General features: G+C 46.3%; 1 protein-coding gene across 5 annotated transcripts; it reads left to right on the top strand.

The window, feature by feature from the left end:
* The first annotated feature begins 810 nt into the window (after nt 1-810).
* lsm14aa (LSM14A mRNA processing body assembly factor a) lies at nt 811-12561 on the top strand. 5 transcript variants are annotated; one of them, XM_030425150.1, is made up of 10 exons: nt 811-1121; nt 2340-2503; nt 2592-2751; nt 5568-5891; nt 6880-6960; nt 7422-7604; nt 9171-9345; nt 9470-9508; nt 10101-10341; nt 11089-12561. In XM_030425150.1, the coding sequence occupies exons 1-10, from the start codon at nt 1001-1003 to the stop codon at nt 11110-11112; spliced, it is 1512 nt and encodes a 503-aa protein (XP_030281010.1). In that variant the 5' UTR covers nt 811-1000; the 3' UTR covers nt 11113-12561. The 5 variants fall into 5 exon arrangements, with proteins under 5 accessions (XP_030281010.1, XP_030281011.1, XP_030281013.1 ...); XM_030425151.1 differs by having other exon boundaries at nt 11092-12561; XM_030425153.1 differs by having other exon boundaries at nt 5568-5777.
* The last annotated feature ends 2759 nt before the right edge of the window (nt 12562-15320 follow it).

A 15320-nucleotide genomic window follows, 5' to 3' on the forward strand; every position in this document is an offset into this window, starting at 1 on the left:
TCACTGTATATTGTATATATTTCCAGAGTGTCTACTTTAAATTTGTGTTTTATTTTATTGTCTACTTATTTTATTTATATATTTATCTTTCTATTTCTATTTCTACTTTAAACGGAGCATCTGTAACAAAAACAATTTCCCCCTGGGGATCAATAAAGTATTCTGATTCTGATTCTGATTCTGATTCTCTACGTTTTGATTTGTTTTTCTCAACCTAAAATTTCCAGGGTCAGAAATCACTTAAAAATATATTTGTTCAAAGTATTTCTGCCTAAAACAGATCCTGACTGCAGCCCATGTGGTATTTAATCCTATTGTATATTTATTATAGGTCTAATATCGAGGGTCGGTGTTTGTTGGACAAAACGAACATTTTCAAGACACTTCTCATTATTTTCAGTCTAATTTTGACAAACCAAAGGTCAGTGGATTCATGAAGGAAAATAATCAGTAGTGTCAGTCCTGTACAAACAAATCCATAATGTAATGTATATGCATAATGTACATGTATGCATGATTAACAATACTGTTTTGATATAATATATGATACATATTCTATGCATCAAGTACTTTTACTTTAAATACTTAAATATCTTAATACTTTTTAGGTAACATTTTCTAAGCAGTTTTACTTGTAACAGGGTGTTTGTACAGTGGGATGTTCGTACTTGTGCTCATGTAAAGGATGTAAACACCGCCTGCACTCTGCCACAGACAGCGCCTTGAACACAGCACTGCTGGTTGTTTGCTCTTCTATCTTGCACGGATCTATAGTTCACGGCGCAGCGTAAACGCGCGATATTATGATTTCCCGTTAGCCCCCGCGCTCACAGCCATTCGATGGAGGATGAGGTAGCCATGTTGTAGCGGTGAGACGAGCGACTTGGTGGAAAAGCACAATCCGGACGCATTTGGTGTAGAATCAGTACCGACGACCGCGCGGCTCGGAGGAGCCGTCAGTTCTGTTCCCTGTTCGGACTGCCGAGTTCTAGAAGACACCATGAGCGGCGGGACGCCATACCTCGGCAGCAAAATCAGCCTGATTTCGAAGGCCGAGATTCGCTACGAAGGAATCCTCTACACTATTGACACCGAGAACTCGACTGTCGCACTTGCTAAAGGTAACTCGGCTAGTCGGCTATTGCTGCTGTGCACCAGCTAGCATGAGTCCATGTTGTTATGTGCCAGTGTGCAGTGTTTATTCATATGTTCTGAATCAAGATCAAAATGTGCTTTGGTGCTAGACTGGTGTTCAACAATCACCAACACACATTTAATGCAGAGTCGTATCCTGAACTGTTTAATAACGTAAGCCAGTTGGCTAGCGTTAGCTTTCTACTATGAGCTAACAGACATATGCTAGCATGCTATAGCGTTACCATTACCGAGCAGTAACGTTGCGCTAGGATGCTAAAACATCCGTCAAGAAAGCTAATCACAACATCACTTCGTCCGAGAAAGTTTTTTAATTGCAGCGACGAAAAACAACACAGTAAAGACCACCTGATGCTTTAATGAGCTCTGAAGCTCTCACTCGATAACTGCTCATCTGTGTCTGTAACATGAGTCAGCTTCCAAGTTGTCAGCTAGCGTTAGCAGGTCGGCTAGCTGTCTGTTAGCAGTGCCCGCAGCTGTGACACGTTCGTGTAAAGCTACAGGAACATTGTGATGTGACGTTCACTGACGGACAGTTTTAATCAGTTTCAGGTGAGAACGAAGCAGCTTATGTGGCAGGCTGAACATCTGACGTCACTGAGTGCGCACTCCTCTCACCTGGTTCACCAACAACAGATTATGACGACAAACGTTTTCTCACTGACAATTTCCTGACTGTCAAGAATCTCCATAGATATTTATGTTTTTAAGACGGGTAGCGGTCCACAACCCAAAGATATCTGATCATCATGGAAGATGAGGAAATCAGGGAAATCTTTACAAATGAAGACATTGTGACAGAATGATTCTGGCCTGTGATTGTGTGAATATTTAAGTTGTTGAAACAAGTTTTGAAAAGCTGCAACAGAACCAAAGCTGGAGCTTGTTGCAGCTGCTGGTTTAACACATGAGTGAGTCAGAGACCTGATGTGAGTGCTGGATACGTCGCTGCTTACATTTGTAATGTATTGACCTTTCAGTGCTGCCATCATTTAACATGCTGACGGTGACCAGGAGCACCAGAGAGTGCACTATCAGATATAACAGATTACCTGTTGAAGCCACTTCTGCTATTGCCTATATTGATGATGTGTCACACCTGGACAAATGTTATCCTCCCTTAACATCTGGGGCTAACGGTGGGGCTAACGGTGGGGCTAACTGAGCTGTTTGCTTCTTGTCAGTTCGTTCCTTCGGCACAGAGGATCGGCCCACCGACAGGCCCATCCCACCTCGAGATGACACCTTCGAGTACATCATCTTCAGAGGCAGCGACATCAAGGACCTGACTGTGTGTGAACCGCCCAAACCAACATGCTCTCTTCCTCAGGACCCCGCCATTGTCCAGGTACACGGTCACACACACAGCTGGAGGGTGAGGGGTGTTAAGGGAGCGTTCAGGGTGGAACAGTAACCGTCTCTGTTGTCCTCGTCAGTCGTCCATGAGCTCCAGCTCCTCGTCTTCTGCAGCCGCTGCTCCGACTCCGTTCCAGTCTGCTGGGTCCTACGGCCTCTTCAACCGAGCGCCAGTTCCTGCCTATAACCAGTTCAGCGCCAGTCCGCTGGTTTCCCCTCAGTTTGGACCCGTTGGTGTTGGTAAGCACAACACTTTGGCTCATCGTAGAGTCTCGATTATATCAGTCTTGTGTTTTATGTGCATGATATCCAAGGGTTCAGGGTCTGTCTGTGGCTCTTGCACCACGTACATCATGCTACAGAAACTGAGGAGCGACTGATTCGTGGCGTCGGTGTGACTTTAAACAGTCGAGGCCGTCACTCTCCTCCCCACATGTAGAGAGCGAAGCAGAGTTCTGAGCACAACTCTGAAGTTGAATATAGCAGCTGATGCATTAATATAGTGTGAGTGACTGAGCGTCACAGAGAGCACACCAACATTTACTCAGTGATATAGTCGCAATGCACACGGTATAATAGGGAGAATATTGTGTGTATAATTATTAACAATTATTTGTATGTGATGAAAGTGCCGGCTGATTTGCTGGATGGACACATGAGTTGGCTGATATCAGCACTCATTCAAGTTGATTCAGTTCAAAGTGTTTTAAAAGTGATTAAATCAAATCAGCTTTAGATCTTTAATTTACAACCAACAACATTAAGTAGTTAAGATAAAAACAAGCCATGAAGCCATCATTGAATTAAACAAAACATTTTGTGGTTCCAGTCTCTTGAACACATGGATATTGTGTGTTCATGCTAACTGTATGTAAACTTGTGTTTATGGATTTAAAGGATACAGGTCACTTTATTTTACAAACAAGGATTAATTGATATTGATTACGATTATTAGCTGCTGATCGTATCGTCTCGTTGGAAAGTTTTCATCTCAGCACAAACTCAACCTGCTGATGGAGTGTGAAGAGTGTGAGAGTTAGTAATAATAATAATAAATAATAATAATGCATTTCATTTATATAGCACCTTCCAGGGTACCCAAGGACACTTAACACAGTGGAACAAACACAAAAAAAGGATAAATGGATAAAGAAAAAAATACATGTAAGATAAAGAAACAGAAAAGTTGATTGATTTGACGGGGCTGGATCTGGAGCTGATGGGCAGTAGTGGCAGTTCTTTGTCTTTACCTGTGTGTGTCAGTATTATCTCAGACACACACACACAGGTTGTGTTAAACTTTGGTACCACCAGCTGGTACCTAACCACATCTGACTTATTTACACCAGTGTGAAAAGTAATCTGGACTGTCTGTTAAGTTCTCCTTCACTGAGCAGCGGATCAGTGCAGAACCTGCAGAACCTGCAGAACCAGACAGGTGATGTCTGTTTGACTGGACTCTTTGGATGTTTGGTAGATGTTGAAGCTGCGTTTGCTTCATCTTTACAACAGAATCTCTCTGCATGTGAAACGGTCTCTTCTCTCCCAGTGTTTCCCTGTGGTATTAGCAACATGGCTAATGCTAGCAGCCGTGTCCACAACACCGTGTCAGACTGAACATCCTGTGACAGTGAGGTGTACAGTGAACCGGACACCACAAGATAGAGCTGAACATTTGTCTGTTGTCACTTTAAAATCATACATTGTTTTATTCTTCAGAACCATCATCAGTGTGGAGCGATGATGATGAGGCTGTAACCTTCCTCACGTTAACACGCGCTCGTCCGGCTGGAAATATTTCTGAATTAAAACATAAAATAAAATATTTAAATAAAAATTATATATATATATATATATATATATATATATATATATATATATATATATATATATATATATATATATATATATATATATATATATATATATATATATATCCATCAATACAAGGCAGCTGACTTGCTATCTTGCAGGGATCATACAAGCTGGATTACATAACATAATAATAACAGCTGTTAAAAGTTTTGTTCCGATTAATTTGGCGCTATCCAAGCCAGCCGTAGTAAGTAACGCACTTCTGGTCATTTTCACAAAAATAAAACCCCCGTTGTCCTTTAATTATAAAGAAAACCATAAGGATAGAATTTGTGCTTTTATTTTATAAACAGGAAGCGAACCTCCCCTCGCTATGGCTAACTTGAAACCGCCGTAACTCTGTTTTAAATTCCGCTATAGCGCCGGTAACATCAGGTTTGAAAGCTTTTTCGTGTAAGTAGCCGTTTAGTTCCCCGTTGTGCCGCCAGTTTATCTAAATAACGCTTGTTTGCACATTTGCTCCGACGTGGTGGGAGAAGTCCAGACCAGCCGCACCTGTAGCGGAGCAGCGGAGCAGCCCAGCCCGGGTCTGCTGAGGTGATCTGCGGTCAAAACTTCACCGTCATACCGGTAGAAGAACACGAGCCGATTAATTTACCTGCAGCTTTTTGGAGATTAAACACGGGCTGGATAGCTTCATTTCAGAAGATAAATGTAGGTCTCATAGATGAAAATAAACATCTGTGGCAGCTACGTTGGCTTATTTGAATGAAAAGTGTAAAATGTAAATAGCATCCGACAGTGTGGAGAGAAACAGACAACAAGCGCAGGTTGGCGCCTAGATTTTCATGTTTTTCAAGGGGGGCGGGGCCCTGCGTTAGCGGGGCGGGGCCCTGCGTTAGGGGGGCGGGGCCCTGCGTTAGCGGGGCGGGCCGCCTCTCCCACAGAATGGTAGGAGAAACACTGAGTTTGAATGTGAGCTTCAGTTGGATGAAACTAGAGACGGCTGTTTGGTGTTTTATGAGCAGATTTCACACAAACAAACGGAGGAAAGTCCACTTGTCCTGAACAGACCTGTGTAGAGAGCATGCTGAGGTTCAGCTGAGGTTCAGCTTCAGTTGGTGCGGTCCAGCTGACTGACCCGTCAGATGCAGTCGGTGTTGACTAATGGTCGGGTTGATTTAGCCGAGTCGTTGGCAGCGTGAAGCACTAACCCTGATCTCTGCCCTGCTTTGCCCCAGGACGCAGCAGCCCCAGTCTGGACCCGTTACGGAAGAGCCCCACCCTGGAGCAGGTGATGCAGACCGCCCCGTCGGTCCCGACCGCAGCCACCACGGTTCCGGCCCCCGGCCTGGGACGCAGGAGCCCCACCCACGGTCGCACAGCCCCCTCCGGCGCCGGTCCGAGCAGCCAGAAGGTCCAGCAGCAGGAGGGTCTGGACACGAGGAGGGGTGAGACTGTGAGGGGAGGCCGCAGCAGCCAGGGCTGGTCTGCACCCCGAACCATCACTGCTGTAGATAGGGCTTCATCTGCAGGGCTTACCCACTCTGTCTTTAGCCACGCAGGTGAGACCTCAGGCTGATCTGTGCTGCCGTCACACAGAGTCACGGCTCGGTCCTGAGCGCACAGGCGACTGCAGAGCACACAAATCATTTCATTTGAGCAAAAGTCGAGATGCATGGACCGGCCGGTCAGTGTCGTGTATCTGATTCACACACATCGAGTACATGGAGTGAGTCACTGTCGCAGAGGGTCAGGAGATATGCAAATGTGTTCTTTAGTGTAGTTTGAAGTCTTACAAGAAGAGTCTTTAAAGCTTTTAAACATCACACACATAAATGGTGTTTATCAGTTTTAATGGAGCTTTGTTAGCGACTGTTCTTCACTGACACTGCAGAGAGGAAGAGATGATCTCCTCCCACCACGACTCAACACCATCATCATCATCATTAAAGACTCACCTTCACGCAGGTAGCTCTGTTGTCATGGAGGCGCACCGAGCCAGGAGTCATGAACAGCTGAACGTTTCAGTAAAGTGAATTATAGTTCTGAGAAGAAAGAAATCTGTGAGTTCATGTGTAAAACAGGTGTTTAATGAATGGATGTATTTTTCCTTCACACTAAACGGCAGAGACGATCTCAGTGTGTTTCCCTTCATATCGCTGCTCTGAGTTTCCAGCCAATCAGACGATGGTTAGGCTGCTTCTGATTGGCTGTTTCTGAGGAAAGCTGAGTGAAAGCTGTTGTAGCTACAAAAACAAACTTGATTCTTGTTTTTGCTCAAATCAAATGTTCCTGATTTAGATTGAACTCCTGTTGAGTGAAGAAGCTGGTCTCTGCTCTGTGTCGCAGTGCGCTCCGGACTGAGGCCCAACTAAAACTCATAGTGTTAAAGAATAACTTGTACTCTGTGATCTGTTAACGTTTTGTTCCAGAGGTCCCACATATGAAACCGTTGTGCCTTGTCTGAAGGTAGGAGGCGAGCGCCTGCAGGGCTGTTTTCTCCTGACTGTTGACGTTGTTTTGGAAGACTAAAAGCTTCTGCTATTCCAGGAACAGACGCCCCCAAAGTCCCCAAACCAGAGAGCGAGCAGGCGCGAGCTGAAGGCAGGGATCCCAGTAAACGTTCCACAGGTTAAAGCCTCCTCTGCTCTGACACCATCCAACAGCCATCAGACTGCATGCCTGTCAGCTTCCCTTCCAGACGTGGAGTCCATCCTCTCATCCTGTAGCAGCCGAGCCGTTCATCCCTCTGACCTGTTTTCCTTTGCTAGTGAACGTGTGTGCAGATTGACATGCTGCTCATGTCAATGGACAGACGGCGCTGAGACGTTGTCAGATGGTGTTTTCATACCTGAGAATGCCCCTGAATGATTTTCTCCATGTTTGATGTGATTTTATTTTGTGGTGGTGAAGCTAACATCTGAAGCAAGCTGTAGTTTTACGGCTCTTCACTAACTCATGTTCTTCTGCCATAGTGGATGTGCTTTGGTTTACTTTACTGCCTCATGTGTTGCCATGTGGTGTGTTTGTGGTCACGCCGTCTCCACCTGATCTGTCAGGCAGCTGATGTCTTCTGTCACTCTGTGCTGCAGTGGCTGCTGGCGCACCGGCTAACCGGCGCGGGCGAGGAGGCGGACACCGCGGCAGAGGACGCTTCAACGTTCGCCGAGACGGACCCATGAAGTTTGAGAAAGACTTTGACTTCGAGAGCGCCAACGCCCAGTTCAACAAGGAGGAGATCGACAGAGAGTTTCAGAGCAAGCTGAAGCTGAAAGGTATTTGACTGAATCCAGGAAGAAACGATGGTTTCAGGCATTTTAGCAGCGTGGTGCATCCGTCTGACGGGCCGAACAGCTTTCACTGGTCATTGAGACTAAAGATGTTCATGAGGTCAGAAGTCGCGTCAGCTGTTGAGAAAAGTTTTCTGCTGCTAGACTTGAAAAAACAAATACAAGTAAACATGCATTCATACTGCCAGAAGACAAATACTCTGCTGTCACCTCGACAAAACAGCAGCATTCCAATGAGATGAGAAATCTGTCAGTGTGGAGAACTTCACATATCTTCAGTCTGACTTCAACTCAACTTTATCTTTAAAGCACTTTAAACAGCCACAGCTGGGACTAAGTGCTGTACATAACTAAGAAAACATAAAACATAAAAAAATAACAATGTTATAACAATAAAGTAAGCAGAGTCTCATGCTGGGTTGAATGCCAAAGAATAAAAATGGGTTTTAAGATGAGTTTTTTAAATGGACAGTGAGGCGTGTGTCTGATGTGCAGCGGGAGGTCGCTCCATAATTTGGGACCGGAGGTAGAAAAAGCTCTTTCCCCTTCAGCCGGTCAGCTGACCTGAGGCGCCGGGCAGGAGCGTAGTGATGGAGCAGCTCAGAGACGTAAGGCGGGGCGAGACCGTTTAAAGATTTAAAAACCAATAAAAGAATCTTAAAATGAACTCTAAAGTGCACAGGCAGCCCGTGGAGGGAGGCCAGGATGGGAGTAATGTGCTCCAGTTCAGAGGCGAGCAGCGTTTAAAGTGTGAAATATAACTTCTATATGTAAAATCAATATTAATTGGGGGCCGTTTAGCTCAGGTGGTGGAGCAGCGAGTCCTGTACAGAGGCTGTGTCCTCCCTGCAGCGGCCCAGAGTAGGGTCCCGACCCCGATGTCCGGTCCTGGGCCCGGGGTCGGGTCCTGGGCCCGGGGTCGGGTCAGGTCCTGGGCCCGGGGTCGGGTCCTGGGCCCGGGGTCGGGTCCTGGGCCCAGGGTCGGGTCCTGGGCCCGGGGTCGGGTCAGGTCCTGGCCCCGGGGTCGGGTCCTGGGCCCAGGGTCGGGTCGGGTCCTGGGCCCGGGGTCGGGTCCTGGGCCCGGGGTCGGGTCCTGGGCCCGGGGTCGGGTCCTGGCCCCGGGGTCGGGTCCTGGGCCCAGGGTCGGGTCGGGTCCTGGGCCCGGGGTCGGGTCGGGTCCTGACAATAAAAGAAAATAATAAAGTACAGTCTGTAAATATATACAATATACAGTGAAATAGTTGGTGTTATAAATGAAATGAGAATGAGTAATAATTGGATGTCTTGTGTTGTTGTTTTGTCATGAATATATAAATGGTGGAATGAGTCTGTGCTCAGAGGGAGGAGTTGTATAGTTTAATGGCCACAGGTAGGAAGGACTTCCTGTAGCGCTCAGTGGCTCAAAAGCCGTGTAAAGGCCAACAAAAGTACTTAAAATAAATAAATAATCCATATTACCTGGTTCCTGGTTCCCGCTCCGGTCTGTGACGGTGTTGGGTGGGTGCTGCCTGTCATGGCCACAGAACTCTGACTGACTGTGTTGTTGCTCAGATGAGAAGACGGAGAAGTCTGAGAAAGCGGTGAACGGAGAGGATAAGGGCGACTCTGGTGTGGAGACCCAGAACAGCGAGGGGAACGCCGATGAGGAGGGTGACCCGCTCGGACCCAACTGCTACTACGACAAGTCCAAATCTTTCTTCGACAACATCTCCTGTGATGACACCAGGTGCGAGTCCCAGCGTTCATGAGCTCAGTAGAAGCAGTCAGACGGCTCACACGAGTCTCCGTCTCTCGACCTTCAACAACTCAGACATGTTTCTGTGACACTGACTCCATTTTGTCTTCTACAGGAAAGCAAATGAAAAGTCTGGAGGCTCGGCTTTCCCAAGGTAACTCCTCCTCTCGTCACGTGACTGTGAAAGAATGAATTAGTGTTTGTGTTTAATGAGCATGGTTATTGTAGCTGGTGGTGAGTCTGCACAGAGCGCTCTGTGAGCTGCTCTCATACAGAAACAACCACCTGCTGAAGCTCGTACACGCAGGAAGTAACTAACAGGTTAGTTTAGTTAGCTGTTACTAACTAGCAGCTTTATAACTATAAATCTGTGAGAACACGTGTCTGTTAGTGTCACAGACATCAGGATGAAGTGGAGCTGCTGTAAAACATCTTTGTAAAGGAGAGTTTAGTCTAAAATAAAATGTAAATAGAAAAACTGTATTGTGGATGTGAAGAATCGTGACTCTGGTTTGTATCTGAGCCGCTGGCAGTGCAGACGACCCGGTTAGTGTTTGGATACGTGGGACAGGATCTCTGAGCCCAGCCAGCGTTGTTTCTCTGCATTCATCATGATTGTATTATTTATTTATTTATTGTATTTAACCTTTATAAAGCTTTATTAAGTGGAGCAGAAGGTTTGTCCCGGCTGACGGAGGATATGAGCTCACTAACCTGTGGCTGCTCTCCATCACCTCCTCCTGCAGGGAGCGGAGGCAGACCTGGGCTGAGGAGAGGAGGATGAACGCAGAGACGTTCGGCATCCCTCTTCGTCAGGGCCGAGGACGCGGAGGTTACCGTGGACGTGGCGGGATGGGCTTCCGTGGAGGTCGGGGTCGTTCGGCCAGCCGAGGGTCCTTCGGGCCGCCGCAGGGAGGCGGCGGCTTCAGGGGAGGATACAGAGGAAACCAGGCTGGACGGGAGTTTGCCGACTTATCAGCATACAGGGTAAAAGTTGACGCGTTGCCTTCATGTGACAAAGTGACGAATGAGACCATCAGTAGACTTTAGCTTTCCTCTGGTTTCAGCTGATCTCTTGAACATGTCAGAATCGTTGGACTCGTGATGGTTGAAAGTTGATTAATTGAAGTTTTAGGTAATGTAATGACATCAAAATCTGACTATGAATCTATGAAGCTGTTACTTTATGTAAACTGCCAGCTTCATCCCAACATGGTCTTCACTGTAACACCATCCACACAGTAACATGACAGATGCACAGTGGGAAAGATAATGATACTGCTGTCCCATACTTTCTAAAATGTGTCCTGATACAAATCAAAATATCAGTCACATGACTGTCAGATCACAGTTCAGTCAGTCCTGACAAGCTGCACACAAGGAAACATGTCGAACTGATCATTAACACGAATCCCTGTAATATCTGTCAAAATGATCTCAGTGATTGTTGGACTACTTCCTGGCTACTGTCCCTCCTACAGTGAAAACACAACAGGAGGTGTGTGTTGATGTGACGTGTTGACGGGGCGTCCCGTCCCGATTCGTCCCGCAGCGTCTCCAGCTGCTGGACGATCCAACAGAACATCACGTTTTCTGTTTAGCTCACATAAAGTGTCCGGTTCTCCTGCAGCGTGTTACCAGGTGTAATCTGTCGTGACCTTTGCTGTGACTCGTTGTGAAACTGACCCACATTTTAATTCACAATGTCTGTTTGGTTTTTGTGGTTTCTTCCAGAAGGACAACAAAGTGGCAGCGTAGTGTGGACGGCAGGAAGAGTCTTCACAAGGTGGAACTTCTTCACGCTGCAACGGAAAACAAATAGTTTGAGTTTTGTTGACTAAAATTATGAAGATTGTCTACTAGTTGTATATTTGTCACCAGCACTGGGGTAGACTGCTTGAATACGACGATGGAAACAACAACAGCGCAGTTTATCAGAAAAAAACATTTTAAAAAGTCCAAATCTCTTCAAAAGTAATTTCCAGGTGGCTGAAATAATTCTGTACAAATGTCATATTTCAGAGTAACTGTTTTGTTTTTCAATGAATGATGTTCGGCCCTTTCCTAAACCTTCTCTGATGATCTTTTGTTAGCTGTCGCGGGTCGTCCACGCGAGCTGTTTGACTCACTGACATGGCTTTATTTTGGGGGGGGGGGGGTCCAGTCTATCCTGTAACGTAACTTCAGCACCAAAACAGCCCGCAGGCCCAGTCACACCTTTCTAACATGTATTTTTCTACTCTAACATAGACTGATGCTGTTCTGTAGTCAGCCCTCACTGTCGTCTCTCCCCGTCTTCAGTCGCTGTGCTCGTGATTCTCACCTGAAATCACTTTTCAGCTTTCTGTCCTTTCCTTTAGTAAACCATCAGCTCAGTTTCTCATGTAGGAACAGTAGAGCTGCTGCTAGACGTCCACACGTGGACCCGACTGGTTTCTGTGCTACTTTTTACTCCCGGTCCACAAGCTAACTCTGTCTGGGACACAGATGGATCATCAGTCAAAGTTCAGTCGCTTTCTTCTTTCTCTCTTCATCTATTTTTCTGTGAGTTACTTTGTTGAGTCTCTGGTACGTAACGGTGCTGCAGAGTCGATCCACACTGACGACGACTTCAACAGTTTGAACACACTCGAAGCTTCTCAGCAGAGTGTGGAAGATTTAACGTGTCTGAACTCGACGAGCGACATGTTCACGAGACAAGTATTTATTTAGTGTTTTGTCTTGAATAACAAAGAAAAGTTCACGATGAATTTTCCACATTAAACGTGAATTCTGCACCTTATAGAGTCGTTCAAACATCAGTCACTCTGATCTGTGGGCAGATTTGTAGAGAAGCTGCATTGATTGGGCAAAAAATTAAAAAAAAAACAACAGTTCTGACCTTTTTCTCAGAAAAAAAGTCAGAATTCTGAGAAGCGGTCCGAATGGTCTCTGAGGCGGACCGGACATCAGAACTGCCTGACGGACTGAAATCAAATGAACGCGTAGACATCTGGTGCCGGTCCAGCAGAGACGCTGAACAGAACCAGTGACAATAAAACAGAAACGACAACGTGGAAACAAACTAATGTGATGAAGTGGAATTATTATTATTTCATCTTCATTTTGATGTGATTTGTTAATTTAACAAAGATATAAAGTCCGTTAACATGTTTTAATTCAGTTGTGACAGAATAAATATTGAATCACGTGTTTAGACACTTTAAATCTTCCGTGGAGCCGTTTGTTCATCACTCAGTGTGTTCGGTTGTTTGTCGGGCTGCTTCATGAGACACACTAATTTATGATCACACACACACACACACACACACACACACACACACACACACACACACACACACAAAAACACACACACACACACACAGGTAACCTGACCCACCTGTTCACTTCACCTCCACACAGTCACTAACGTTGTCCCGCGGTGCTGTGCAGCCCGCTACAGCTACAGGAAGTGATGTCATCTATAAATAGGAAGTGATGGACTGTAGAAATGAGCTAGCCGTCTGCATGTAGCCACGTGGCGTTACGTACCGTAGAGGCTGTGACGGGTCGGGTTGGACGAGTCCTGGCCCAGCATCCTTTAAGAAGTGGTGGTCAGTGGTGTTCTGATCCGACTGGAGCTTGAGTTGCACTTTTGTGAGGTGGATGAAGAAATGATGCCGTTTTCTTTTCATCTGTCCTGAGATTGTCACGGACGCTGTGGCGTTGTCATGGTAACTGACTCCCAGTTCAGAATGATGGATTATGAATATTGATCCTCAGACCCGGGTCAGACTCAGGTCATCAGAAGAGTTGGAAACAAATTCACTTTGATTACGCTGCAGCTAATTTTCTTGTAGATCTGGAAGTTGAGTGAAGATCCATTTGGACCCGGGTCTGGTTCTGTAGGGATGTTTTAATGGTTTGTTCCTTGGCTTTGACTTCAGAATGATCAAATCCACAAATTCTTGTGAAAGATGTCGGGCTGACGTGCAAAGCTTCCTCTAAAGTTCTGACCCGCTCAGGACCTGCAGAGAACACCGGGTTCTTCATTCGCCTTAATGCTCGAGAAGAAGCGCTGACGTCTCATCGGATCAGACCAATGTGACGGGAAACAAAAGATTTGAGGCTTGTTGTTGAACCGAAGCCCGGCTGTAAATATGATCAACAGAACCAAACCGGTTTCCTGTTCTAGAAGCGGATCTCTGCATTAAGGCACTGAGCCCAGTTGTTGAACCCAGCGGACAGAGTTGGACACAACAAGAAACCGTCAGCGCAGACAGACGTGACCTCCAGAACACAAACGACCCAATCAATCATTCTATTGATCAGTGATGATGTCGCCTCAGTAACAGATGCTCCTGCAGGATTTCCTGATGAGTTCAGTGGATAGAAAACGTTTCTATATTCAGTCACTGGAAGAAAGATTTCATGTATTTAAGCAGTTTCATCATGAAGCTGATGCAAACAGAACTTCACATCATAATTTAAAGTCTAAATTAATCTGATTATTAATTGGAAAATAAAAATGTTTCACTGCAACTCAGCGGTCATGTATCGATTTATAATGTCTAATACAGATGATCAGTGTGTTGACTGATAACGATGGACCAGTCTACATATGTTAACTGATCCATCTCAGAGCCCATAAAGAACTGATGGGCAGCTGAACAAAGCTTTTCTTGTTGTGTTGGACCGGCTGTGGTTCTGGTTTTCTCAGCTCAGTTCTAAAGGGAACATTTCTGAAGCTCGCTTTGGGATTTATCTCCAGTTCACCCCCAGTTTCCACTGGATACGGTTCCGCTGCATTACGGCTCCGATCTGGTTTTGCTCCGCCGCCCGGCAATCCCCACCGAGTCCGCCACGGCGCAGTGCTGTTGACAGCTGGCGCCGCGAGGACGAAGAGTTCCTGCGATAATCACATGATCACTCACGACCGCAGTTACAGGTCTGTGTTATAAAAACAACAACACGAAGTGTTCCCGACCGAAGGATCAGCAGAAGAACTTGTGTTTGTCTCTTTTTAGAGATTTGTGTGCTGGAATCAACACGGAGTGTTTTATTTTGAAAAGTAATCAGATGTTATATTGTTATTTCGGTGCGTGACTTCCTGTCTGCTCGGTGCTAAATTCAGCTGAATTGCTGCGTCGTGCTCCGACATCCCAGAAATAGAAGTCCTGCGTATCTGCAGATACACAGCGGACCTGCTGGAAGTGAACACAGAGTACAGTGAAACCATCAGCACTGCCGGCGCCGAGACGCAACGCAGCGGACACTATCCAGAGGGCAATGGGACAGCCTGAAGTGGTTCGGACCGCAGTGGTTCTGGCTATAGTGGTTCTGGCTATAGTGGCTTGGACCGCAGTGGTTCTGGCTATAGTGGCTTGGATCGCAGTGGTTCTGGCTATAGTGGCTTGGACCGCAGTGGTTCTGGCTATAGTGGCTCGGACCGCAGTGGTTCTGGCTATAGTGGCTTGGACCGCAGTGGTTCTGGCTATAGTGGCTTGGATCGCAGTGGTTCTGGCTATAGTGGCTTGGACCGCAGTGGTTCTGGCCATAGTGGCTCGGACCGCAGTGGTTCTGGCCATAGTGGCTCGGACCGCAGTGGTTCTGGCTATAGTGGCTTGGACCGCAGTGGTTCTGGCCATAGTGGCTTGGACCGCAGTGGTTCTGGCCATAGTGGTTCGGACCGCAGTGGTTCTCAGTTCTTCAGCTGACATCAACAAGACTTAAACATCATTAAAGCTCCTGGCAGAGCCGGAGAACCAGCCGGGCTCGGACCGCCTCATCAGCAGTTTGTGGTGATGAAATAGTTTGATGATTCTTGATTGACAGTTGGATGTTTGATTGACAGCAGCCATGTCTGCACACTAAATATGAATCTACAGCTGCTTAGCTTAGCTTAGCTTAGCATAAAGACTGCAAACGGGGGGAAATGATAGCCTGGCTCTGTTAATCTCCACAGTAAAAATAGTGGACTTTGTTCA

This window comes from Sparus aurata, chromosome 8 (genome assembly GCF_900880675.1).
Source record: "Sparus aurata chromosome 8, fSpaAur1.1, whole genome shotgun sequence".
In the NCBI taxonomy this organism is placed as follows: Eukaryota; Metazoa; Chordata; class Actinopteri; order Spariformes; family Sparidae; genus Sparus; species Sparus aurata.

Bases quoted from the DNA above. Each gene is read 5' to 3' on its own strand.
- lsm14aa (XM_030425150.1), top strand. From the start codon at position 1,001: ATGAGCGGCGGGACGCCATACCTCGGCAGCAAAATCAGCCTGATTTCG. The intron at 1,122-2,339 runs GTAACTCGGCTA...GCTTCTTGTCAG, and splicing joins GACTGTCGCACTTGCTAAAG to TTCGTTCCTTCGGCACAGAG. The intron at 2,504-2,591 runs GTACACGGTCAC...TGTCCTCGTCAG, and splicing joins AGGACCCCGCCATTGTCCAG to TCGTCCATGAGCTCCAGCTC.